Raw genomic sequence first — 27,885 nt, 5'->3', positions numbered from 1 at the left:
AGTTTTTCAATAGGTCGTGGTCCTTAGAGACAGATGACAGTATATCTTGCTGGTTGCTCTCTCCCAGTTCGTGAAACAAGATGCCAGCAGTGCTGAACACTGTGCAGACTGTGGCAGTGGTCCTTGCTCCATCAGCCATCTGCATCCAGAAGATGCTGTTGTGGGAGCCAGCACCAGTCTTGATAGCTGACTGTGACACTCCTCAAATTCATTACTTATGTGCAAATATGATTCAGTGCATCGCATATAATCTGCTTTAATGACTAACCCCGAGCTACAAATCCCTGCACACCAGTGAATGTCAAGGGACTCTGTGGGATGCACTCTTCTTAATCTCTGTCTCATCATTTCAAACAACTCAGACGCTTTCAGCAAAGTCATAAGATACAATGAGTTTCATCCAGCCTTCTCTGACAACTGGCCTGAGCCTTTGCATGAACTCTAATGAGAGTAAAATCAGACTCTCCATCTCCACCCACTTTAGTGGAGATTTGGAGTCTCCGCACTTTGTAGCCTCAAATCATCCAAAATTAACTTTTGGAATGGAAAATAAGATTTATTTTTCTTCTTTTTAATTAAAATCTCTACCAGACCTGGTTGCCTGTTTCTTACAAAACTGATTTATGTGGCTTGCTGCGCTGAACTGAGGCTTTTATTGACAGTAACCTGGCTCCTAGGTGGTATTCTGAACTGTCTTTGGCCAAGCAGGCTGCCTTACATTACACAGAACTGGGGCTGGGTTTTGTTTTGTTTTTCCCACACTCCAGGCAGATCAGTCTTTGATTGCTCCTCTAATGACAGTTATTCGAGTTACTCTAATTTATGTCGACACCTGGGCTGTAAAAACTCTAATGCACTCTTGCTTGTGTAGCTGCTTTTCCCTGCTGACTGCCCAGGCCACTTAACTTTCTGTTTGGGCTTTTGATGTGCAATCTGAACTAATCTCTGTGCACTGTAGTTTTTCAACATTCTTATAGGAATATTGCAATATTTACAAGAGAGAGGGATTGGAAAATGGTACTTTAAATTCACTCCACATGTCTGGCCCTTTACATGCCTCAGATTTCCCTCTAGAGGTAGTTACTCTTCTAATATTATTTTATAGATGCTGGCTTTAGTAGAGCAGTCACAGTTTACAGCAGGTTTAGTAAGATTTAGTTGATTGTGATTAAGAAAACACTTTGTGTTAAAAAAAAGCCTATCTGGATGCTGAAATCAACTGAATTCTAAATCTACAGCTACTGAGAAGTAAATACTCTGATAGTGTGTGAGATCCTTGATCCTTTTCTATAGGCCTTCATTATAGTAAAATTCTTTTGATTGCAGCTTTGTATTGTCCGGTTGGTCAGAAGTGAAAGGTAAGTGGTGTTGCACAGGTCACAATGTTATTAATCTAGTGCCTGGGCATGGAAAGTATGCAGTGTGGGGTGCCCCAGAGCTCCCATGATGTAACCTGTGGCTCTAAACAAGCTCTTTTCATCCCAGCCTCACAATTTGCAGAGAAGCCCCTTTCCTTATAGCCCCTGCAGTGAAGGGTACCCATGGCACACCAGAGGGCAGCCATGGTCAGCAAAAGCCCACCAGCAAAATCCCAGGGTTCACTCACCAAATTTGGTTCTTATGACTTAATTCCTCACTGACTGAAAGTTGCAACAGCTCAAAACAAACCCCATTCAGACTAATTTCTGGCACTTCTTGGCCTGTTATGCTGTAAAACAGTGGAGAGAAGGGGGAAAAAAATCCTCTAGACTTCTGTCAGTTTGATTCAAATGGCAGAATGGCTTTCGTGTACATAGAGCAAACAAGCGGTCACTGCTGTAACATCCTGAAAAAAAAAGAAATATGGAGCAATAAGTGGAAAGGCAAAAGGCAGGGACAATAATGTGAACTAAACTTATTTCCTATGGTAATGAGCTGGGGGCTCTGAGGGCCAGCTCCTGCCTTTCTGCCTCTGGGTCAGCAGGTGTGGGAAGCATCCCTTCCTGCCCTGCCTCTGCAGGCTGCCTGCCACCATCAGGCCACGAATGACCCTTTCCAGTCAGAGAGCAGAGCGGTACTGTGTTGTGAGGATAAGCAGGTGGGAAAAGTGCTGTTCTTCAGGATTTATTCCAGCCTAATGCAGTACTTTCTGTTCTGACTTAGGACTGAATAAGCTGGAGGCAATACTCGGAAATCTTTAATTTCTGAACCAGCCTGTTGGCCCTACCAACAGCTCCTATAGCTTAAGATGGCTCAAGTTTTGGAGAGAAAGCTGTGCAGTGAAGTACGTAGTGCTGAGCTGCCACATGATACTGAGTGGTCACCCCTGCAAGTAATGAGACACTGGAAAAAGCAGCCCATCGGAGAGGAACCCTTGGGCTGTGTATTAGGAACAGTATTTTGTGAACACAAAGGAATAAGGCAAGGGAATAAGATGTAGAGAGATATCAGGTCCTTGTTGCCCAGGCTATGTTGTCCCTGTGTAGAGTGGCTGTCCCTCAGCCTCCCCAGAGGATCGTAACAAGGGTCCCTTTCTTTAGGCTGCACGCTGAGGTTGCCTCCAGGCCGGGTGAATCCCTTGTTGGCTGTGTCAGGCAGCGTGCCAAGGATAACACATCCTTGTGCGTTGTTTCAAGTGCTAGGATTGACTAAAGGCTGCCTTGCATGGTAGGTGATTGTATATTGCAGGCAGCTGTGCTATGGACAGCTGAAGTAAGAGCTCAGGCACAAACAGCTTGGTCCTTAACCATCACTCCTGCCTAGGAGAGAGGGTGCAGCTGTTTGCTGCGGGCTTTTCCTTGTGGAGGGGCTGGGGAAAGGCTTTTCATCCTTGGCAGGGAGGGAGCTGTAGGAGGTTGCAATATCCCAAGTTGTGTCCTCCTGTCCCGAGGGCTGGGACGCAGCCCAGCAACTGTAGATTTCTCTGCTGTGTTTGGCCACAGCCTCCTGCTGAGGAATGACACACACATGCCTGTTTTAAAGCGCAGCAGAGACTCCCTCCGTGGTGCCCAGTGCAGGGGCTATGCTCCAGATTTCATTTGCAGGGCTGAGGTCCTGCTCCTCAAGGCAGGGTTGCTGTGGCAGGGGATGTGAGACGTTTCTCAGGGCCTGAGCAGACAGGAGTATTCTTGTACATCCTCTGAAAACACTGGCTGAAGGAAGTTATAAGGACATGGATTAGATGGAAGCAATTTCTGTTTTCGGTGAGTCAGAGATGCTGTCTGCTGTAGTGTATTACATTATCAGCTCTTCTCAAGTCAACATTCAAACACTTAAACTGACTAAAAGCTTTGCTGCTTCTTCCAAATAGTGACTACCTTGGTGACTCAGGGCAGTCCTCCTAAGCCAGCCATTGCCTGTGATCCTCTGCATATCTTGCAAAATATGTCACTGAAAATAAAAAAACTGATTTTAAAATACTTGGATTAAAACAACATTCTGACACCACAGCGGCCTACTTCTTAGCTGCAATTTTCCATGGATGCAGCACTGCTGGATTTTCACCATGTAACTCCTGGTTGCCTTTGACAGACGAGGTTTGCTGGATGCAACTTGCTGTGGACCATGAGTGCATCTGACTGTTGGGGCGCTTGGTGCCCTGTGGTTGTGTGCTGGCTCAGTAGCCTGACAGTTGTTCGCTTGTCATCAACACCCACAGTAACCTGCTTTGTTACTGTTTTCCTGTGATGGTAAGAAGTAGATCAAAAGTGTTTAGGGGGCTTTTAGACTCTGAGACATTGCCCAGTGTGAGCTGTAGCCACTGCTGCCTACAGGGTCACCGCATTTTGGGTGCTTGTGGGTGAAGGACATGAGCATGAGGGGTGGAGAAAGATGGAGATGCCATACGGCTGGCAGGGCACAGATGCATGGGATAACATGCACAGAGACAGAAAAGCACTTCACAGCACCCTCTCATTTCTTTTCTTCTAACGAGTCTTGTGCCTTGTTTGCTGTTATGGCTATTTATCTTACTGCTCCTTACTAGCCCCACAGCACCTGCACCTTTCACATAGCTCAGTTAAGCTGCGGTAAAAGATGAAAAGGTAACAGATTAGAACTCTGTAATTTATTGAAAAGGGTATGTATAAAACAAAACAAGTGTCTCATCTCTCTACAGCCTAAGTAGGGCTGAAAAACTGCTCACTGTGATACTGCCTCGACATGTGTTTCTAACCCAAAACTGTCCCGTGCACTTCTGCCAGAGACCTCCAGGCTCTTGCTTTCACCTTCACTCCTGTTTGGCCCCTGACCACAGCAGGATGGTGTTACATCCCCCAAGCCAGTCACTGCCACTTACGTAAAGGTGCAGCTCCCCGCGACAGACCTTCCTGTTATTGCCAGATCCTCAGGTTGGGCAAAGTCCTGGGCTGGTGCCACATAGACCTCATCTGCATTACGCATGTGCCCATGAATGAAGCCTATCGTCCATCTCCCCTTCAAGGACTGTTTGTGGAAAAAGAAAGGATGCCCTGACTCGGGGGTCAGGGCAAGAGCTCTCCAGCATCGCTGGTGCCAGCCACATTCTGTGCCCTGGCATTTTGTGTAGGGGGTGGCAATTTTCAGCCTCGGTGGGAAGTCGTACTCAACCACTCATTTCAGGTACTGTGGGGAGCTTCTTGGAAATGTGAAAAGTCCCAAATAAAGTTGGCTTCCTCTCTCTTGCAGTGGCAGGTCCCCAAAACTTCCCTGGGTCTCATGTGTCTGAAGTAACTTCTCTTCTCTTGGTCTCTCTTTTGGCTGTCCAGCTCTCTGCAAGTGGTTTTAAGGGTGAAACATTACTGCCTCCTTCTGCTACCACAGCTTCCTCCAGACAGGATAGGACAAGTTGCATTCTCACACCCTTTCAATGCCCTTTCTCAGGCCACAGACTCTTGTAATCCCTGCACCAGGAGTGTTGTTTCAGCCAGAAACCATCCTTAGAAGACCAGGCACTGATGTTAAAGGACCTGAAAATACTGAGAGCAACACTTGGTGTCACTTTCTTCCTCTGGAGCTCCTAAGCTTCAAAAAGTTTACTCCAGTTAGGAGGAGGAAAATTCAGGCTCTCTTGCTGAATATACATAGTGTGGTTATACAGCAGCCTTCTTGTGCCTCAGTTAAGACTTTTATCAGGTTACTTTAGTGCATGTCAAGCTATTCACTCCTAAGTATTCTTTATTCACCCTGTAGGAGAATCCTCTTCAGTATATTCAGGGATTTACTGGCGTGGTGCTGCGTGGGAGGAATGTCTTCAGCATCTTCTAGAGCTCTCATTTCCACCTTTGCACACTCCCTCACCAACTCTCTTGATGCAGACAGCCCCTCTGGCCTTCAGAGGATACAGTGGTGGAACACAGGACATGTAGACTTACTAAAGGCTCGGGTCCACCATGGAAAGTGGAAGCAGAGGGACCTGAACAAATTTTGTGACATCATGGAACCATTTTTTATCAAATGATTTAATAGCTCTGTACTCTGTTAAAAAACTGCTCATGAAAAAGTACTGTGGTCTGTATGAAAGTGATTTTAAAGGATTTTCCAACTCCTCCGTACTGTGTTTGCAGTCAGTTGTGCTTACTGAAGCACTTGGTGACCTGGCCCAATGTCTCAAATTAGCAGGGAGTAAGGCATTTTGGAAGAGCTAGATCAGTCCTGCTTTGGAAGTTAGGCCCTTTTCCACAGAGAGCCAATCAGCATTTTAATTGGCAACTTTGGGGTTTCCCCCCCTTAAGTTCTATCAACTCTATTTTATTTCTATAGCTGTTTGTTCCTTCCTCTTTTTTTTTTTCTGCTTGGAAATTAATCATGCAGGAAATGATTAACCACAGTGAGCTGTTTGCCTCTGACTCAACATGTTGAAGAGGGGGCACCTCAAAGCAGCTCAAAATGGCTGACTAGATGCTAACAGTTTACTTGCAGTCCAGTTGTTTGCAATGTCCATACCCTGTTAAATGTCACATTTCCTTTTAGCATTTGTAATGCTCCTGAAATTGTTTCTGAAGTACCTAATTCAATCCAAAATGCCCAAAATTTGTGTTTCACTGAGTTCAGTTTAATGCCACTTTTGCCTATTGCTCTTCAGGGATTACTTTGTGGAGCAAGGGGCTTTTTGCAGGATGCTTTTCTCTGTTTTGCTGTTAAATTTAAGTTAGTTTTTATCATGATGCTGCATATGGTAATATTTTAATACCGTTTCTGATAGTAGCTTGCAAAAATCAGGTCTTCCTTATGCAGCTCTGATGGTATGGTTTACCTGGGGTTAGGTGGGCAGCTCTGCGGCATCTCCTTTGTCGGCGGCTGCGGTGGCTTTTGGAAAGCCAGCAGGTGCTGCTTGTGTGCACGTCCCTCTCGATAAGGTCGCCCATGGCCTGCAGGGAGGCTGCCCTGGCATCGAGGAGGCGCAGAGCGAGTGTGAGGGCTGCGGTGGGATGCCTGCTCCTGGCGATGTCAGCGCCCATCCGGGCTGGACCCCCAGAGGAAACAGCGGTGAGCACGGCGCCTGCCTCGCAGCGGGAGCGCAGCTGCCGGCCTGCTGCCAGCTGTAGAAATCCTCCTCTCTTGCTGACAATACCGACCTTTGTGCTTGCGGCTCAGCGGCCGGCGCTGCGGTGTATGCGTGCGCATTAGTTACCGTAATCCTTTCTGCTGCACCACCAGTGCTCGTCTCGATATAACGTTTCCATATAGATTCCTAAAAGCTGTGATAATTTACTGCCTAGAAAATATGCAAGAACTTAGAAACCCAAATGTCCTGGGTTTCAAAGGACTGATATGACCTTTCAGCCTTACTCTTTTGGAATTGCAACACCCTGCAGCTCTGAGTGTCATAAGCCACTTGGTTATTAAGAAATCCGGTAGGTAAAATTTATTACTGAGTGGATCAGTTACTGTTTCAGGCACTTTATAGTGTCAGCTGTTAGAAACTGAACATAATGTCCATTTCTCAAACCCAGCTCTTTCCCACTGACCAGGAGCAAATAATTAGTCTATTGTTGATGTGTAGGACAGTAACCAAAGCTTTCCTCTAATTGTAAAGTTACACTTAACATCTTAGGACATCTCTATGCTCTGTGCAAAACAGCTATCCTGAGAATTAATGGTGAACAGAGCAGCTGCAGAACTCAAGTGCACTGTTGTGCTGACTCAGCTGCTTTGCTTCTGCCCCCTGAGAGGTGCTGCTCATCCCCGGGTCAGCCACAGCACTGCACTGTGCCATGTGGGCAAGCCCCCCCCCTTGCTGCGTCTCTTCAGTACATGATTATTCTTCCTACAGGCTTAGAGTGATCAAATTGTAAAATCCAGAGTGACACTTTTTTGCTTACAAAAAGTCAAGCAAAGAAATAGACTCTACAAAATCTAGCAACCGAACAGCAAGGGTGAATTAGAGCTTCAGAGGTGCTGTTTCTTGCTGAAGAGTTTCAGCTTGAGTTTCTGAAATTCTCTCTCAGCAGCAGAAGCGGAGTCAAGAGAGTGACAAATGTGCGAGGGAAGCAGTGTTGTAACTTGTTTTAAGCTAAAATTTGACAAACTGGGGTATTTTACTGGCTCTGTAAAACGTATGCGTTACACTTTTGTGTGTGGGCACACAGGTTTGAGTCATGCCATACAATCTCTTTTCTGATGGCTCCTAAAGGAGCTGTGTGCTCTAGAACATCATGAACAAACAACTCCGTGGGATGCTTGCACTAAACTTCAAGCCATTCCTCCCCAAGTATGGCCTATTACAGAAGCTTGTCCTGTGCCTCCAAAATGTCATTTTCCAGACCCCGCTGGTAACTGTCCTGGGCGCTGTAGGGTTTGTTCACTAGTGTGTAGCTGTATCCTCTCCTGTCCTGTTGAGAAAGCCCTTCAGTACCGCAGGAGGGACTAGGTAGTGTGAAGCTGGTGACTAGGTACATCAGAGGATATAATCCCACTGTAAGATGGCACAGGGAAAGAGGAGCACTCAGTGCCTTTCTTTGCCTTACCTCCTTGTGATTAATGTGTGCAGAGAGGGATTTGGAGAGGCTGGATGTGTCTGCGAGTAGTGTCTTCCCTTTAGAGAACTCAGGCTTTGAGTGTTAGCTTGCTTCCCCTCTGTCCCTGCCAATTCCTTAAGAAGCTGATCTAAAACAACCCAGTTAAAAGGGCAAAGAAAAGTAGAACAGAACAGCACAAGCATGCAGAAAGCAATCACTTAACTGACGGGGAGGTAGATAAGTCATGGCATTTGCACAAACACTGGCTCACTTGCTGCAGCCAGTTCTGAGCTGCCTTAAGGAATTAATTTACAAGCCTGATACCAAACCAAACTTTATTCTGCCTACTCCAGAGACTTTCCTGTGTCACAGGGTGCCAAGGAGACTCGCAGCGCTTTATCCTGACTTGTTTGGCCTCCTCTCTCAAAGCAGTGCAGAGAGGAGGATTTCTCTTCTCTTTTTAATCAGTTGAAGGAGTTAAAACCTTGGTGAAATAGCTTAATGGCACAGTTACACTAAAGACAACTGCAGCTGTGAAAAGACTGCGTTAAGAAACAGGATGGTTGTGGTCTGCTGTAAGAAATAATTTTCCTGTTGACTGTTTTTTTTAAACAGGAAGCTGCAGAACAAAGCAGCATTAGTCTTGGTGCTTTTAATAGGATTCAGATTGCAAATATTGTGTTTAGGATAAGCAGATCGGGAAAGGGATAGGGCTTTGTGCAGAGTTTTACGCGACAACCTACAGCTAGCAATGTGGAAGGCAGGAATATAACTGAATTCAAGCAGCTGCTCTGAATGTGAAGCTGGTGCTTCCCTGGAGACACACAACAACGCATCAGAGGACTGATGAGAGCACACCGGTCCGTTTGCAGGGCTTTGCAAGAGCATGTGTTTGCACTGTGCTGCGTAGGCTTGGCTTCGCAGTTTCCTCTCTGTCAGTCAGTCAGTCAGTCAGTCTGTCCGGCCGCCAGCTTCCTCTCTGCTCTGCTCGCTCTTTCACAGTCACTGGAAAGAGAGACAGCTTCTGCAGTAAGGGAGAAGAGAACCCGCAGGCACTGGAGATGGTGGTGGTGCCACACTCCACTTTAAACTCCATGGTTTTCAATAGATAGGAAGCCAGAGCTTGGGGTGATGTGTCTGGCTACTTTCCACACACTTTCTCCCCTAAAGATTTTAGACAAATTAAAGTCTTATTTCAGGAAAGGTTTCTTCTGGGAAAGGCAGCTCAGCAACTATTTTTTGGGGGAGGAGATGGGGTTACAGCCGTATTCTAATTCTTTCGAAGCATGAGCATCTGACAAGATAAATCTGTACTTCTAACCATTTTTTTCCTCTTATCATGGATCATCTCAGAGCCATTACAGACTTTGTAGGTGGTGACTCACCCCAAACCCTCGCTGCAAATGCCATTTTGTTCCATTCAGGACATTTTCCTAATGCTCATTTAAACTGTAGAGGGTACTGTACCTAACATGAAGTTGTTTTGGCAGATACTGTGCTACTACAGTTCTCCTTGGGTTTATCAAAAACAATTGAGTGACTTCAGGAAGTGAGAGCTCTGTGTTTTTGTGAATAACCACCATGGGGACCTCAGCTGTCAGCCTGGGGTTGTCTTGAGAATAACCCTTATTCCTGTTCCCGCTGTGTTTACCTGTCTTGTACAAACCCTATATGGTAAAAAAACCTTATATGGTGGTAAATCAGTGTTACTGAAGCTGGCTCAGGTGAATGGGCAAGAGCAAAGGACATGCTGAAATGCCATAGCACCATTAGAAAAGCCCTGGAGCATCTGATAGGCACAGTTCCAGTGAGCAGTGTGCCAAAATGCTACAAAAAGCCCTTGTGACTTGAAAAATAATTCCTCGATGCTTGTCCTTCCTTCTTTTTTTATTTTTTTTTTTTCCTTTTGGTGTTTTTATTGCAATGAAAGTTCCACATCTCTGGTGTGTCCCCCCTAGGATTGCCCTGGGTTGGAAGTTCTGCTCGGGGTGGGGAAAAGTGGGAGCATGATCTCCAGCCAGGGAGGTCAGGGAAGGCTGAGGTTTGGCAGCCAGGCTTTTCCCTCTGCAGCAGCCTGCAGCTGAGAGGCCGGGCTGCCTGCTTTCCTCCCCTGGGGAAGTGCACACAGCATTACTGTGTGTGCTGCTCCTGACGAGGAGGAAGGTGAGGATGGAGCATGGAGTCTTCAGAGAAAGAAGGAAGAAAGGAAGAAGCATGAGTCTTTCCTAGAGCTGTGCTCTAGGGAACAGTGTGTGCGTGGGGGGTGGATCTTCCAGACGTGTAAGGGCTTTGAAAGATCAGCACCTCTTTTTGAGTGTGATCTTAAAGAGATAATGTCTTCTTGATGGTATACCTATGGGATTATCCTGAAGTACTTCCACAGGAACAAGATTCTTGGGGTAAACAGAGTTCAGTTTTATTACTGCATTTTTGTGCATTGCCATAGCAATACATGGGTTGTGTATCTGTGCAAAACTGGATGTGTATGTCTGTGAGTTTGTGTGGCAGTGGGGATCATATAGAGAGCCCCCATTTAAGGATGTAGCTGCTCTCCATACAGTGAAACATTAAGTGCTTCTTTTTTAGATTTATTAATCGCTGGGCCTTGTGTGTTTCTGTGTTTTGCTGTGCAGGTTTCTTAGGAAGACCAGACAGAACTCAGCCTTCCACCATGCCTGTGCCTCCCCCTCCAGCTCCCCCTCCACCTCCAACACTGGCCTTGGTAAGTTTTACAGGAGGTAAATGTACCACATACACAGTCCTCTGTTGCCTCTTGTCATATCCAATGGGATGTCCAGAGGCACTGAGGTGCGGCTGAGGGTATGCATGATATCTGGGGAAAGCTCTCCAATGTTTTGTTTACGATTCATGATTGATCCTACAAAAGGGATCATCACTTCCACTCCCTTCCAGTGCCCATATGTATGTCACTAACCTCACTGACTCTCCATCCTTCTCTTTCTCCCATACTGGTTCTTAGCCAGCACAGCTCCCTCAGCCTACTCAACCTCTTAGTGCTCTACCAAGCAGATTCCTGAAGAGGCCAAAGTCCGCTGTCCAGAACTCCAGGGTAGCGAGTTTGCTGCATTCCCTCCTCACCGCCCTAAGGATTTCAAACTCCACCATTTCATGGTCACTGATCTTGACTTTAAAAGATGTGAATTCCCATAAGTGTTCTGTTTCTGGTGAATAGTGAGGGTTAGAATAGCACCAGTGTTTGTGGGCCTCGAGTCAGTATCAAGGCCAGCTACCTATACATCATTCACAAAATCATATGTGGTATGCTACCCACGCTGGTGCTGTTAAAACAGAAATTGAAGTCTCAAGAACAACTGTATTTGAGCAGAACTTTTAGCTGGAAGTTGAGGTATATTTTGCTTCCTCACTTTTATTTTGCAGGCAAATACTGAAAAGCCATCCCTAAGCAGGTCAGAACAAGCAGGGCGAAATGCTCTATTATCTGATATTACCAAAGGAAAGAAGCTAAAGAAGACTGTCACTAATGACAGGAGTGCTCCGATTCTAGACAGTAAGTATGATTCTGCATGTTGGAGTTTCTGTATGCACGAATGGGTCTACATATCTGAATGCACAAAATTGTTTTGTGTATCATCAAATAAACTGCCATAAGAGAAGTATAAAATGCCAGAAGTTGGCATGCATAAATATAAACTCTGTTCATCATGGATTAAATCAGTTGAGAAATCAAATACTGCTTATGAATTGTGATTGTTAATTTGTTTGCTTACTCTCATAAAAGCAGTTCTTTTTCTTGCTTAAATCACAAAACTATGCAAACTCTACCAGGAGCTCTGCTGAGGAGCTGCAGCAGATCAGGCAGACAAAACCCTTGTCAGGACTGAGGAGAGCACGGAGAATACAGTGTAATTTCAGACTCTACTTTTGCATAAACAGTATAAAAATGAAGGCACACTGGCGTGACACTGATGGCTTGTATATGGCCCCAGCACCATTCAAAGCAAAACCGGAGCCAGGAGCCAGAGCCCCACCTGTGTGTCACTGGGCTGCACTGCCGCAGTTGTGCCGCTCCTGGGGTGACTCAAGGATGCAGGGCTCTTTTTGGCTGAGCCTTGTTGCTCAGCCTGCCTCGTGGTACTGTGGCACAAGGCAGCAGCTCCACTTATGGAGGGCCTGCTACGTCAGAGGAACAGCGTTTATTGCCTAGGGAGAAAAGACGCTTCTGCAGACCGATGAGCAAACGTGATAGAGCTCAGTCTAGGTCTGGCCATGCAATTAAAGGCTGGACTGTGATACGAAGATGATGAAGAAAGCAAGAAATGCCCAAAGGAGTGCGACCAAGTAAGAATAATTAAAAAACATAGGTTCAATCCTGCAGTCAGCCAGGTACTTAGTTTTTAAACATGTGATTATTATCTCTGAAAGCAAAGTACATGTTCTAGCTATTGTAATAAGCTGGAGAAAAGCATCAAGGGGATTAAAGGAGGGGTAAACAGTAAGATAAAAATGATGCCGCCTATTGTTTACGTGAATTAACAAATCATGATGAAAGACTAAACCATAGTAACAATGTTTCTCCAGAGGTTCACTCCCTATGTGAGTCAGAGGTGAACTGAGCTAATATGCTTAAGGAAAGAGAAGGATGACGTGAAACATTCTACTATGAACACATTCTTCTTCCTTTGTTCTGGGTGGGATTATTAGAAGTGCTCTTCATCCACGTGTTTTAATTACATTAAAGTCAATGAAATTTTTACCCACCCAAAGTTGTGGAAATTGAAATGCCAGGAAATTAAGCAATTGATCCTCAGCCATGTAGCCTGTCATTTGAGAGCTGATTTCCACTGATATCCCAACCTGTGGGCCTGCTCATTTTGCAGTGGTGCTCTGAATAGGGCTCTTCCCTGCATTTGTTGTAGTAGAAACTCTTCCATTTTACAGTTAGCATCGCAGTGTGCTCACAGCATTAATATTGGCTTATTGTCTAATAGTGTCTATTAATAGAGACAAAAAAGGGAGAGGAAGGGAGGGCAGATCAAGTAATTTCTGCCTATTGGAAAAATGAGTAACTAATGATTCTGTCACTGCATTTCTGGATGTACAGTAAGGTAATGAGGAATGCCACTAGGCTTTGTCTAAGTGGGTATGTTGCAACATAAAATAGAATCATAGAATCATAGAATAGTTAGGGTTGGAAAGGACCTTAAGATCATCTAGTTCCAACCCCCCTGCCACGGACAGGGACACCTCACACTAAACCATGTCACCCAAGGCCTCATCCAACCTGGCCTTGAACACCGCCAAGGATGGAGCATTCACAACCTCCCTGGGCAACCCATTCCAGTGCCTCACCACCCTCACAGTAAAGAATTTCTTCCTTAGATCCAATCTAAACTTCCCCTGTTTAAGTTTGAACCCATTACCCCTTGTCCTGTCACTACAGTCCCTAATGAATAGTCCCTCCCCAGCATCCTTGTAGGCCCCCTTCAGATACTGGAAGGCTGCTATGAGGTCTCCACGCAGCCTTCTCTTCTCCAGGCTGAACAGCCCCAACTTTCTCAGCCTGTCTCCATACGGGAGGTGCTCCAGTCCCCTGATCATCCTCGTGGCCTCCTCTGGACTTGTTCCAACAGTTCCATGTTCTTTTTATGTTGAGGACACCAGAACTGCACACAATACTCCAAGTGAGGTCTCACGAGAGCAGAGTAGAGGGGCAGGATCACCTCCTTCAACCTGCTGGTCACGCTCCTTTTGATGCAGCCCAGGATACGGTTGGCTTTCTGGGCTCAATAGTCATCAATAATCATCAATAGTGACAGGGTTCTGTGTGTTCCCAGAAGACACCTGCAAGAGGAAGAACACTTCTATCTTCCTCCTTCCTTCCACATTTCCTGTGAGATTGCCCTGTGTCTTGGTTTGCTTATGGAGAAGTAGAAGGGAAGGAGAAGAGAGCAAAGGTATAAAGAAACAGCAAGCAGCTACAAAGATGCTGACAAAGACAACATGATATTCTCAGAGGTCCCATCAATGTCCATTCCTAATTCTCCGTAGTGACTGTTTCTCTGCTTTCCAGTCCAGAGCAGACTAAAGGAAAGTGGTGGCTTAATAAAACACAGCAGCTATGTTTATTGCACCACCTCTTCCACGGTGTAATAGTGGTGGTGATGGTAGCTGCAGTGATCCAAACTAAACAAGGACTTGTGTGTTTTGAAAGCTTGTCCCGGCTGCAGGCATTGCTCTCATGAAATAGATGACTTTGCAGGATCGGTCTCGCTTCTCTGCCTAACGTAGGGATCTTTTTCCCAACAGAACCCAAAGGACCAAGTGGAGGTGGCGGCAGTGGCTTTGGAGGAGGTGGTGGTGGCAGCGGTGGGGGCTTTGGTGGTGGCAGTGGTGGCAGCTTTGGTGCTGGTGGACCGCCTGGCCTTGGAGGCCTTTTCCAAGCAGGAATGCCTAAGCTCAGATCTGCTGCAAGTCGGGATGCTGGTAAGAAAGACCTTGCAGTTCCAATGTGAAAAAGTAGATGTGACATTGTTTAAAACCTTCATAGCACTGCAGTAAATTACCTGCTGGGGTTGAAAAAGCCTTCAAATATCTTAGGCTCTTAGGAAATTACATTTTTCAGCTTGAATCTTGTTTTATTCTTAATACTAGGTTTTATAAAGGAGAAGTGAGACTCCTCTTCCCACCCATCCTCCTAGTTAGTGATGAAAACTAAAGCTCTCAGCAATGTTGAATTGCTACCTGCAAAGTCCAGTCAGGCAGACTAGGTGCTGCCCTAGCTGTGGATGTGCAGGACCAGAGGTGGGGGGGAGCATAAAATGATTCCAGGTTAATTCTCCCTTGTGCACAAGGAAAAAGGATCCACTTTCCAAACGGAAAGTACATCTGCGTCAGCTGCACAACAGCATGATTTGCCATGTAGGGAGTGCATGAGGCATCCCAGCTGGCTGGTATACTGTACTTGGAGGCTTGTTCGGGGCACGCACTGTATTCTTCTGGCTGGCAAAACAGCTATCCAAAGCCTTGTGCCGCTTGGAACAAAGGAGATACGGGGCCAGTGAGTTTTGTAAGGTTAATGGTGTAAGATTTCACACTTGTGGAAGAAAGACTGGGCAATGGGGATTGTAGGGTGTTACAAACCTTACATATTTTAGACTAATGCAATTTTTCAGCATGTGGACAAAACAGCCTCTCAGAGCTGGTACTTTCTATTGTGTCACAGCCTATTTTGGGAACTTGTAGTAATACAAAAGTTCCTGGCATTACAGAACAGTACTGCTTCTACTGCAAAGCTGGTTGCCTTTTTTCTGATGTGCACAAGAACATCCTCGGGTAACAGCTACTAGAAACGGCTGAAAAGAGCCTTTTGCTGCACTGTTGTTAAATACCATTTAAAAGCTAGGATTTCTTTGCTTTCAGGTTGATGATATCAAATACTTATTCTTCACCGTTGCTTCCCTTCCCGTGTTATTGCTTGCTGTGTGATAGCTGTGTCCGTTGTGCTACCTTGAGGCCGCTTCGGTCTCTCACGAAGCCTTACCAGGATGTAACCTGCTCCTGTGGAGCGTTGATTCCCCAGTGCCATCAAAAGTGCTGCTAACTATTCCTGCGTGCCCCGAAGGCGTGCATGCACATGCCGCGGCTGACCCCTCAGTGTTTGCAGAGCGTTAGAACACAGCCCGTTAGGGAACCCTTGGGCGAAGACCCTGTCCGATGTGTGCTGATGCCCCGTCTTGTGTCCGCAGATGCCGGGGGAGCGCGCCCGCCCGCCCTGCCGCCCGGAGGCCGCCCCACAGCCGCCAAGCCCTTCACTCCGCAGAGCGGCCCGCCGCGCTTCCCTGGGTCGCCCTCGGGGCCGCGGACCTCCGCTCCCGAGCCGCAGAGGAGCCGCATGCCGCCACCGAGGCCCGACGTCGGCTCCAAGCCCGATGCCGCACCGCCCCCGGTGCCCAGCACGCCGCGGCCCATCGCCTCCAGCCTGCACAACCGGGGCTCGCCGCCGGTGCCGGGCTTGAGCCGCCAGCCCAGCCTGGGACCCTTGCCCTCGCCGTTCCCGGGCAGCCGGAGCTCGGGGCCGGCAGGGTCGCTCCGGCAGCCCGGCCCCAGCGCGGCACCCCCCTTCTCCGGGCGGCCGCCGCTGCCGCCCACCCCTGGCCGGCCGTCGGAGGACAAGCCGCCACCGCCGCCGCCGCCCCCCGCCGGGCACAGGCCGCCCGCCGCCCGGGACGCGGCCCTGCCCGTGCCGCCGCCGCAGAACAGCAAGCCGCCCGTGCCCTCTGCACCCCGGCCCAGCCTCGGCGCCCCGGCGCCCCCGCCGCCCCCCAGCAGGCCGGGGCCGCCCCCCGTCCCGCCCGTCCCCGGCGGCAGCGACGAGATGCCGCGGCTGCCCCAGAGGAACATCTCCCTGGGGTCCTGCCCTGCGCCCGGCGCCGGGGGGGGGCGCTCCGGACCCCTGCCCCTTCCGCCCAGCGAGAGGCCCCCTCCGCCCGTCAGAGACCCCCCCAGCCGATCAGGTAGGAACGCTGAGGGTCCTGGGCTTGGCAGGGTGGGCTCGGAGGGATGAAGTGACGATGCTTTATGGAAAGGGAAAGGTTTCGGTTTGCGCAGCAGTGGCGGCACCCCTTGGAGCGTAACCAAAATCTTCATCCGCCCTGCCCCGATGCAGCCCTGCAGGTGCTTCACCCTCTGTGACCCAGGAGCAGCATCAGATAGCTTCGGCTGGGGCGTCGCTTATTCGCCACCTACGATTCACAGAAGTGCTGGAGAAGAGCGATGCGGCGTGCGGCAGCGCCTTCCCCTGTGAGCTGCTGGCGTGCACGCACCTGCTTTGCACGGGAAACACACAGTGCTGCTAGGCACAAGGGATCCTGCAGTTGGAAATGAGGGTTTATGGGCATCACGGTGGCTTAAAGATAGTCACTGGGCATCACCAGCCTGCTCACGTGTGCCTTTGCACATCGCAGCAAATTTCATTATAGTTACTGTAATTAAAAAAGGGTTGCAAACAGGGGATTTCCCCATTAGGTTCTTTGATGCAAAGAGGCTGTTTTATCTAGCTTCTGATAGGTGACAGCATTTGTCTTCTTGAGTCAACTAGTGTGAGTTAATACCATTCTCGTGAATGGAGGTTTGCAGAACCTGACCTTCTGCGTGTTGGCAGACACGAACGCTTACAGCCAAATACAAATTATTTTAATAAAAGGCATAGCCAACAGTTGTTAAACGGAATGGCAGCTGTTACAGTGTGACTAACTTGTTACTTACTATATGCAGATTTCTAATGAGACTAAGAATTGTCTCTTCTGGGTTATTTCTTAACATACCTTGTCCTCTGTGACAACTGCTGTTCCTAGCTTTTAAGAACTGCACATCACAACTTAGCTCTTTTAATATCTGATAGTTCTCCCATTGGAGATGAGAGAATTTAAGCACAAGCAGCCAGGTCCTGTAACATCAGGAAGGGAGAAGCATTGCAGAGAAGGCCATACTGGGAAGCTCCATAGCGCTGCCTTTCATTTCATCCTTTGGAAATAAAAATGTGGAATCATCTCAGACCTGCCCTCCCAGAGAACAGAGATAAACGTCATGGGAGTTTCCACAGGTGACAGCCACCAGTGTTGTTTTCCAGCTGCTTGAACCAGTGCTGGTCTCTTATAGCACAGCACCTATAGCAGCCGTGCAGCTATGTGACCCTGAGACCATGCTTTGTGGAGCTGGTTGCCAGCCCAAAGGATGTGGGACAATGTGGCACAATGCCAGCACAGCCTGCAGTAAATAAAGCAGAGAAATCTTGTCACGTTTGACTGGGAGCATGGATCAAAGTTGTAGAGAGTGTCTGTAATTAATCAGACACTTCCAAGAGCTGCTTCCACTGGTGCTTTCCTGGTTGACTCTTTTCTGAGGCAGATGGTTTTACCAAATTTGTACCAACTCTCTGCTGGCTTACTAAGGAGAAGGAAGTTGTAGCAATAAATTATAAATGTAAATACTCCTGCAGTGGTTGAATGTAGATGATGGGGTTTAGGTAGGTTTAGAGAGAGCAAGCAAAACTATTCCGAAAGTTGCTAAGTGCTTCTCACTCTTAGAAACCATTCCCTGAAGGCAAACTTTAGTAATACGTAAAAAAACAAGGAAGAAGGGGAATGGGGGAAACCAAACCCACAAAGTACAGCTGATTTCTTGAAGCATGCTTCAATGTGTGCTGCTTCAGACACAGTATCTGCTGCTCTCTTTTTCAAAATGCATGTCTGTAGCTAGATTTCATCAGGACAAGGAAGCATTTCATAAAAATGGACATAATTGTCAGTTGCCCAACTCTGCCAAACAGAGGTAGCTAGCCCTTTGAACACACATAGCCCTCCACACCCTCTGCTTCATCTCCTTGTGTCCTAACTCTCTCCCTGGCAGCAGCAGCTTTCTTGCCTACATTTACTGGCTCCTTGGAGAAGCGCCCTTCCTCTGCCCTCAGGACAGCCCTGTTCCTGCCTTACGTGGGCTGTGCCTTTGTATTTGACCTGTCATGTTACCATGCCAGTTACTCAGACACACAAACACTGGGAATGCCAGTCTACGTGTGAGGTCTGTTTCCAGTTTAGCGGGAGGTGGATGTTCTCCAACTACTGAAAAAACTGGCATGCAGCACTTATGTTTGTTTACAAACGAGAGAGCTGATGCCATGCTGCTTAACGCTGCCACGCCTGGGCTGAATTCCCCTGTGTGCCACTGCAGGCCCTGGCTGTGACACCCAGGGATGATAACCCCTGTGGGCAAAGAGCCTCTGAGGGTAGCAGAGCTCTTCTTTTACATGTCCTCTTGCCTTGCTATGGTACATGGAAAGGAAATGGGCTAAGTTTGGACCTTCACAGTACCATGAATTCCAGCTGTAACTTCTGCTCATTGTGGCCAATGTAATTTATGGTGGTTTAAAAGTGGCTTCAAGGACCAGTACATCTGCAGAGGTTTCTGTAGCTAAGGGAAATGGGAATATGCTTGCTGAGGTGTATTTATGCTCAGGTATACCCGGCTCTCCCCTCTTCAAATCAGCACTAACTCCATAGAAAGCCCTGGAGAGCAGAGAAGGGGGTGCTGAGGGGACCTAAGGCAGCCCACCCTGTCCAGTTTGATCGTGGGAGACTGTGGGATGCAGGCAGTGGCATACCGCTGGCAGGGTAACTCCTGGTACAAACATCATTTGTGTGCTTGCTTCTTGTCTTTCTCCAGGCCCACTCCCACCACCTCCTCCCATAAGCAGGAATGGAAGCACTTCACGGGCTCTGCCCGCTACTCCGCAGCTGCCCTCCCGGGCAGGGCTGGACAACCAGAGAGGTGGACCACGACCGCCGCTTCCCCCCGACCGACCGGGCTCAGCAGCGCCGCCGCCACCACCGCCGCCTTCGGCAGCTGTCAGAAACGGCTTCCAGGATCCTGGCGATGGTAAGCCATGCACCCAGCTGTTTGCCTCTGATAGAGACCGTGTAGCAGCTTTTGGCCTTCATATGTCAAAAAGGCTTTGCGATAGAGGCTTTGTTTCTAGTGCAGACCTTTGATTTCTGACCATCAGGAGTGTCAGTAGGGTCTCAGTTAACTCAGCTAAGTGAGAACAGGATAAATACGCCATACATAGAGCAGAACTGCAAGGTCATCAATACAGTCACCAAAATAGCCCTTTGAAATACAACCTGAAAAAAAGAAACTTATTCACCATGCTTTGCTTTGCTACAGTGCAGAAATACAGCCTAAGGGGGGATTGTTCTCTTAATATGAATTCAGACGATAGCTACATTAAGATACTTTGGAAGTCAGAAAAGGTTAATGATGATTTCAAAGCTGAGAAACAGATGAAGGAAGAGGTTGCCAGAATCCTGCTGAAAATGTCAGTGCTAGTATTTATTGAAAAAGTGAGGTTGCTGTGTTTTAAAGATTCATCATCCTTTTATTTTTAATTGTTTTCTATTTGTAAAGGGCAGGTAAATCTATCACCTAATTATAGGAGGCCAAAATTGGTATTTCTGGTGTTTAGAAGGTTAGAAAAAGTAAGCAGAAAATACAGCTGTAAGGTGCTACACCTGGGTCGGAGCAATCGCAGGCACAGCTACAGGTTGGGCAGAGAAGAGATTCAGAGCAGCCCTGGAGAGAAGGACTTGGGGGTGTTGGTCGATGAGAAAATGAACATGAGCCGGCTTCAGTGTGCGCTTACAGCTCAGAAAGCCAACCGTATCCTGGACTGCATCAAAAGGAGCATGACCAGCAGGTCGAAGGAGGTGATCCTGCCCCTCTACTCTGCTCTCGTGAGACCTCACTTGGAGTATTGTGTGCAGTTCTGGTGTCCTCAACATAAAAAGGACATGGAACTGTTGGAACAAGTCCAGAGGAGGGCCACGAGGATGATCAGGGGACTGGAGCACCTCCCATATGGAGATAGGCTGAGAAAGTTGGAGCTGTTCAGCCTGGAGAAGAGAAGGCTGCGTGGAGACCTCATAGCAGCCTTCCAGTATCTGAAGGGGGCCTACAAGGATGCTGGGGAGGGACTCTTCATCAGGGACTGTAGTGACAGGACAAGGGGTAACGGGTTAGAACTTAAACAGGGGAAGTTTAGATTGGATATAAGGAAGAAATTCTTTACTGTGAGGGTGGTGAGGCCCTGGAATGGGTTGCCCAGGGGAGTTGTGAATGCTCCATCCCTGGCGGTGTTCAAGGCCAGGTTGGATGAGGCCTTGGGTGACATGGTTTAGTGTGAGGTGTCCCTGCCCATGGCAGGGGGGTTGGAACTGAATGATCTTAAGGTCCTTTCCAACCCTAACTATTCTATGATTCTATGAACTCATGCTTTTGAAGCAGCTTCACATGTCCCATAAGGCAGGTGGTTCACAGACACATTTTATCATACACAAGGTATTTGCAGGGTTCAGAACCTACAGGTCCTTTGCACACTGAATTCCAATTGCAGCCTTTGGGAGGAAGCACAGAAAACCTGGATCGCAGCAAACCACCACATGTACAACTGCTAGGCAAAACTTACTCAGCTGCTCATTACATTACGCAATAAAATGTAACAATATTGCCAGAAAGGCATGGTTGCAAAGTCCTGAAGCAACCAAGTGAAGTAATTACAAAGTTTAAGATAGCCCACACTTTCTTCTTCCTTGGGCCTCCAAATTCAAATGCAGAACAGAGCTTTATAAACATTTCCTATTATTTCAATGAAGAAACTGATCAGCTTGCTTTATTCTTTAGAATCCTATAGACTCACTAAGTACATCAGCAGGGTCTCTGTAGTCTCGAGAGATGTTTCAACTGATGTATTTTTTCTTTTTTGACACTAGTTACATGCAGGCTTCTCTGTCATCATAAATTCTATCATAATGCCTCAACTGTTCTCTGTATATCAATGAAGTCTGAATATCAGAAAATTCTGTATCTAAGAACAAAGCATTTCATTCTCAAACTAACCTAAAGTATCTTCTTCCTTGACTTTCCAGTAGGATGCTGGTTCAATACTCGGCTATGTAAGCATTGTGCAAAATAAAATATGTGTCAAACATGATATTAACATCAGTTTACTATCCTGAAGCTGTGTCATAAAACTAACGAGTAAATTGCATGTTTGGTTTTGTTTGGATTTTTTTTTTTTTCAGATGAATGGGAAAGCAGATTTTCTTTTCATCCCATATCTGATTTGCCACCTCCAGAGCCATATGTACCCATGAACAGAAGTTATCCCAGTAAACTAGCAAGAAATGAAAGTAGAGGTAAGTTTATTCCACCTCTGCTGTTGGCATTTCAGTGTATCATCCTAAAAACAATGTGGACAGGGAAGACTCTGGGTGCTGAGGTTTCAAAACTTCTCAGACTAACAGCCTAGTCACATTTCCCCACCACAAAGAAGAAGCTAAATGCAGGTTTGCAGCTGCAAGCCCTCTCAAACTTACATCTGAAGGGAGAATTTTGGGGGTTTTTAGTTGGAATATGTATTGTAAGAGAACACCTCTGCCATTATAGTCAGCCCTTTCTTCTACAGGCAGATAACAGTCATATCCTCCTCTCAGCTTTTGTTTTGCTGGACTGATTAAATCAGGATGTATTACATTGCTTCCAAGCTATGTTGTCTGATCATCAGGGTTCCTTCTGTATACATTTCAGTTTGATTTCGTCTTTTACAGTCAGTGTTACATGCTGTTCCCATTCATGTCTCTACTGCAGCATAAATGTTTCCTATCTTCATTAGTGGTATTTTGCCTGATACACCCAAGGATCAATTTACCTCTTTCACAACCAGTGACATCGGTGGCTTGTAATTATCCTGTAATCATCTGTACATTCAGATGTTTCTCTCTCTCTCCTGTTTCCAAATGACGAGGTTTTGGTTTGGAGCAGAAATTCCTGTTAGTCTCTGATCCTTCACTTTGCCCTGTTAGCTTTCATCCCATTTGCATTACTCCACAAAGAAAGGCAAAGTAATATATGCTTTTTAATGTTTTATTTCATGAGTTTGCAGTGAAAATCTTCATATAGGGGAAAACATTAGGAGCTTTGAAATGTTACTACATTTAGAGCTTGCCACCTTAATCAAAATCTGAATGTCTTGGAAGTAGCACTAAGACAGTATGTGTTTGCAAAAAATAGTAAGGCTATCAAGAGCTATCGATCTGTTTTGAGTAGAGGACAAGAGACTAAAACACATATACTTTTCAGACATTTTGAGATAAGGTTAGTTAAAAACTTTCTTTTACACTGTTTGAAGTTCTGATGCTGTTTAATAAACTAACCAGAAACTCTAAAAAGCTTTTTTAGCAAAATGGCTAGGCAAGATCTTTGCCAGTTACTGAGTTAATGGCTTGCATGTAAACTCCTACTTTAAAAGAAACCAGAAGGAGTAATACCAAAACCTTTCTTTCTCTTTTAGGTGGTTCTGGCCGAAAAGAAAGAGGTGCCCCCCCGCTTCCACCTATACCAAGGTGAAATGGGTTCTGGCTCATCTTTGGGTGACGTCTGTTTTCAAGTTTCCTTCAACTCAGCTCTCCTATCCACATCATTGGAAAGTTGTCTGTTTTGCTTCATTTCCACTTTTGGCTTGTCAGTTGGAAAAAAACTTCAGCCTCTATTACAGAAGTAATAGATGCAGCTCATGAACTATAGTTGCTTAAAGCTTTAAATTTTATTTGCTTGTACTGCAGGCTGTCATGAAAGGCATTTTGTGGACCACATACAACATACGTGCATCAAGCTTACTGAGTCCAGCCCTGTCCCCATGACAGCTTCACGGGAGGTCTGGCTTTGAATTTAATGAGAACTGGAACAAAGCTGTTTCATTCACTTTGGGTACAGTGGCTGTAATATTTGAATGATAAAGTACAATCTATTTTCTGTTTAAAAACCAGTTTCTGGGGAAAAGAGTGTAGCCCAGAGGCACCTGGATTCTTCTTTGCATGCCTAACTCAGTCCGTCTGCTTCTGCAAGCCATAGACCTACTACATGGTGACCAGGAGTTCATCCTAAACCTTTTCACTTCATCTTAACCAAGCACATCTTATTTTAAACAATAGACGGCACATCCTGCCCCGAAGGTGGAGTGTGTCTGGCCTTGTTTTTATCTGTGGATAATCATCCAAAGAAAAGCAGAAGTGAAGAGCTTATTATTTGAGGGGTTAAAAAATCCCTCATTTTTTTTAATAGTGTTATGTTTTTAGTCACCTAATTCTTTCCTACTCTGATGTGGACCAGCTCACAGCCATCCATGTTCTGGATTATTGTTATGCCCTCTATCTGATACTACATGCAAACAGTCCTCAGAAAGTAGCCTTGGTACAAATGCACCAATTACTCTAGTGGCAGGCTCCTTCTGTAAAGTATTGCTACCCCATGCTCCACAGACTGCTTTCCAGTTGTTTTTTTGGTACAATTAAATGATGGCTTTTGACTTTAAAAGCTTCCTGGGGCTTAGGTCACAAGTCTCAGAGAGATTGTATTTGACTGGCATTACAGTAGGGCACCTTAGGTCAAAAATGTGCGTAAGTGAAAGCCCTTTGATGTAGTGAAGGAGGTCTGGGGTTTGTCGGTTCAAGTGGGAGCATCAGCTCCAAAATTTGCTGTCTGCACTGGTTCAGGAGAAATGGGAAGATTTGGCCTTCTGAGTTGATAATGAAGCCTGTCCTTTCAAACTTCGCTGAAAGGAGTCTCTGCAGAGAGCTTCAAGGCTTTCATTAATAGAAGAGAGAGTAAAGTATTCTAACATTGTGACAATTGGTTAATATGTTTAATGGCTTTTCGATGTTGTATATGGGAAAAGAGTTCATTGTGTGAGTGCATTTTCAAAAGTGTCTAAATGCATATAAAATGCCTTTGGAAATCAGGGGAAGATTATAATTCTGGATTTGAAATATTGTTGAATGCTAGCTCTTTGTTAATTGGACTTTAGAAGGTTAGCTCTGAAAATCTCCTCTGTCTTCTCAACAGTTTGTTTCTTCAACATACTCCTTGGGATCCCTCCCAAGCCTGTATCAGCAGCCATGCTTCACAGGATGTTGCTCAAAGAATAGTCATGTAGGTTAAGAAAATGTTTCTGTAGCATGGGAGGCATGATCCTAAGTACGCTCTATGGCTAGAATCAGGTCAGTCCTTCAAAATCTAGGGAATATAGAGGAGAAAGATCTGGACTCCACTGAAGTGTTAATGCATTGGACTTTTTGCTCTGTCAGTGAGCATGGAGGGATAGATCCCCTTTCTGCCTGACAGCCTGGACAGTCACAGTGAAGAGGATGGAACAGAGTTGTATTTGGCCAGATCAAATTTAATTTGGCCTTTTCAGTGTTTGTTTACAAAATCTTGTTAGCTGTGATAGCATTTGATTATGTACCTGGTTTTTACATTTTTATATCTAATGACCTATTTTAAGTTACTATTTATGGTCTTGAACCCGCAATTAAATGCGCAGGCGCAGGGATGTAACTACACCTAATTGCAGGATTGTGGCTGTAAGAGTTTCTTAAAACCGATATTAGTGAGACCTCCATGTTACAGGTGCACCAGGGATCAAACCTAGCGCAATACTGAATTTCTATATGTATTTTATGGGTGTCACTTAAAGTGCCTGTCTCTTTGGGATATTATTATGTGAATAGAAGTCCAAATAAGATTTTTAGCACAATAACTTAAAGGATAAATTATTGTATTCATGCTCTTAAACTGAAGCACTTACAAGTTTCTAAGGAACAACATTCTGAATTTAAGAATACAATATTTTCAGTACCTTGACCTGCCAAATCCTTATTAATATCCAAATAGCTATGCAGCCAAAAAAAAGAACCAAAACCCAAACCCTCCAGAAACTATACTTTTTTTATCACTTACCTGCTTCCAGCATGACTGTTTTACTTTGAGTAAGTCAATGAAAATGCTGCACATTGTTCTGCCAACTGTCTGCATCGTTCAAAATATTCTATATTTGATCTTTTGAGCAAGGTTTTCTGACCAGAAAATCTGGACCACTACCAAAGACTTGGCAAATCAACTTCAGTCTCACCTTAAAATGTGCTTTGTAAAAGGCCCTCAGTCAACCAGCCACAAAACCTGAGCTGCTTGGGTTTTAGCACTTTTTTGTACTATAGAAAGCTCTTCAGAATAGATGTTTGGCATATATGTAAAATAGCTTAACAATGGAGAAAGAGGATTTTTTTCACTGAACAACAACTTTACTATTTATATCTTTTGCTATAGAAGTCCCTAGGTATATTCCAGAACAGTGCAGCATTTTATCATTCAATATATTGCTTCATGTATCGGTAGCTATTCACAATATGATCAGTATTAAAGTATTTATTTCACTATGAAGTGTTAAAAAGAAAGAATACAAAACAGATTGAGTTAATGGTGCCTTATGACTTTTTTAGTCAACTTCTCTGTGTCTCACTAGCAAAACCAATAGGTGATGCTCTTCCAAGTCCTAATGTAAATAGTGCCAACAGTAGCATTATGCAGTGTTTGAGCCAAGTCCTTCTGTTGTAATGTGCTCAGTCTGCTACCTTCAGGTTGGGCTCAGTGTATGGAGAGACTATTGGATCGGTGTGTAGATGAGGTGTAGGTGGGCAATGGTTAGCTCCACCATCAGTTGTTGGTATTGCTCTGGAAATCTAACCCTTTCCCAAAATCAGTGTCTCACATTGGTATCCATACAGCCCAGCTGACTTCAGTGTGGCTGTATAGGTTGATTAGAGGACTAAATTTGATTCACTGCTTACAGAGAAGATTTGCTGGGTTTGTATCAATGGCACTGTATCATAAACCCTCACACCTCAAACTATCTTTTTACGTTATCGCTAAGCTCACATTGTGTGAAAACGGCCACAGATGTTCATTTTTGTTTAATTCAAGTCAGTATATAAAACAGGAGTTACTTTTGTACCATGTGACAATAATTTCTGCTCAGTATATTTGGAATAAAAGCACACATTATATTGGTAACAACTTTCTGCACCAGCCATTGAGAGAAGAGGTCACAGTGATTAATGTTCAAAGTTGTTAAAGGAAACTCAGCTAGTGATTCAGGAAACATGTATTTCTGTAAATTAACTACATCTTAAATAAGGTTGCAAAGTTCATGTTTAGAAGCCAGCATTTCCCAACACTGAAAGAATCCGCAAGACTGAACTGTTGAAGAAGTTCTTTAAATTGTCACTTAAAATGGTAGTTTCTCCTTGCAGAAACAATTCTTTATATGTCACTTGTAGAAGTGGGTTTCTGTTGGAGCAGAGGATGAAGGAACTAAACTGCTATCATGCTTCACATACATTGTAACACAACAATTTGCTGTGCAGAAGTATGGAAATAGAAAGGGTTCTTTTTGCCTTGGAATTAAAGAATATAGTTGAAGGATCAAACTGGCATTATTTCAAGCAGAACGTCAAATGTCAAGAGACCTACATAGGGCCCCTCAGCCACAGGATGCTGGAAAGGAGCAGATTGCTTAAGGAGATGGAAACCAATTGTCTGAATGTCATGATCGATACCAGAGTACAAATTATGATATAAAATGTTGCATCTATGTAATACCACATTGCAATAGCGTGAACATCACTGTGTCTCAGTCAGGTGCAAACAACCTGTTTTGGCGGTACATGGACTCTCTATAAAATATATTGTATGAACTTTAATCTTTCAAACTGTATTCACCAGAAAACAAGGAGAATGTCTTACCTAAGGTAGCCAGTAACATGTTAAGTGTAGTGAGTTCATGGAATGCTTCTTCATGTACATTGGGAGAAAATGAGCATCTTGTAGCCTGAGAGGTGGAAACGGCTGGACCATTCAGTTAAAAGGTAAACCTGGAGCACTGGCAAAAAGGGGAGTGCTGGAATTACTCAGCAGAAGCAGGGCACACGTATTATGTGCTCACATGAGTGAGTATGCGGCAGGTGAGTAGGCAGACTAAAAGAAAAAGAAACCGCATGTTTTAAAAAAGGGAGTAACCCTTCAGTATGTTGCCATTCTGAAATACACTTTGTTTGTGTAAATACTCTTTAAGGTAAACTAATGGCATGCAGAGGAAGGCCTCTTAATTTGGACTTCCAAAGCCACACAAGATCATGAAAGATTGAGAAACATAACTTAAAACATAGGCTGAGCAGAAAGTAACATGTTTTTATCGGATGCTTAAAGTTTGAGCTTTTTATAAAATATTAATCTAGTTCCGTGAATAATTTTTTTGCTTAACATTTATTTTATATGTGATTTTGTTCTCCTTATTTTTCTGTCCTATGCCAAATAAATTTTACTTTTATTTAAGTGGTGGTGCAGCCTGTTACACCAAGAACAACTGTGGTTGCTTCCTTGACAGAAACATGGTGGCTTTAGAAAGAGCATAACAGTGAGCCTGGCAGGATCTGGGGCAGGTTGCTCTCCTCCTCTCCTGCCTGCCGTTGTGCAGCAGCATAGCAGCAGTGCTCAGAGGACTTTAGGCCTCCATACACTGTAGATTAGACACCTGCAGATAAGG

At 45.4% G+C, this 27,885-nt stretch overlaps 1 protein-coding gene across 4 annotated transcripts in view; it reads left to right on the top strand.

Moving 5' to 3' along the window:
• WIPF1 (WAS/WASL interacting protein family member 1) overlaps positions 1–27,682 on the top strand; it is a 56,634-nt gene extending 28,952 nt beyond the window's left edge. For 3 of the 4 annotated variants that reach the window (XM_080620419.1, XM_080620420.1, XM_080620421.1), the window contains exons 3-8: positions 10,550–10,638; positions 11,316–11,445; positions 14,205–14,381; positions 15,644–16,411; positions 19,119–19,331; positions 21,533–21,796. In XM_080620419.1, coding sequence (XP_080476545.1) covers positions 10,588–10,638; positions 11,316–11,445; positions 14,205–14,381; positions 15,644–16,411; positions 19,119–19,331; positions 21,533–21,759 — 1,566 coding nt within the window. In that variant the 5' untranslated portion in view covers positions 10,550–10,587 and the 3' untranslated portion in view covers positions 21,760–21,796. Of the gene's footprint in view, positions 1–10,549; positions 10,639–11,315; positions 11,446–14,204; positions 14,382–15,643; positions 16,412–19,118; positions 19,332–21,532; positions 21,797–22,800 lie in introns of those variants that run through there. The other variant, XM_080620422.1, reaches the window with a different exon arrangement.
• Positions 27,683–27,885: the final 203 nt, after the last annotated feature.

The sequence above is a fragment of the Psittacula echo genome (assembly GCF_963264785.1).
Source record: "Psittacula echo genome assembly, chromosome: 6".
Lineage (NCBI taxonomy): Eukaryota > Metazoa > Chordata > Aves > Psittaciformes > Psittacidae > Psittacula > Psittacula echo.
Note: the sequence above shows the minus strand (reverse complement) of the source record. Positions and strands in the feature narration are given on the sequence as shown.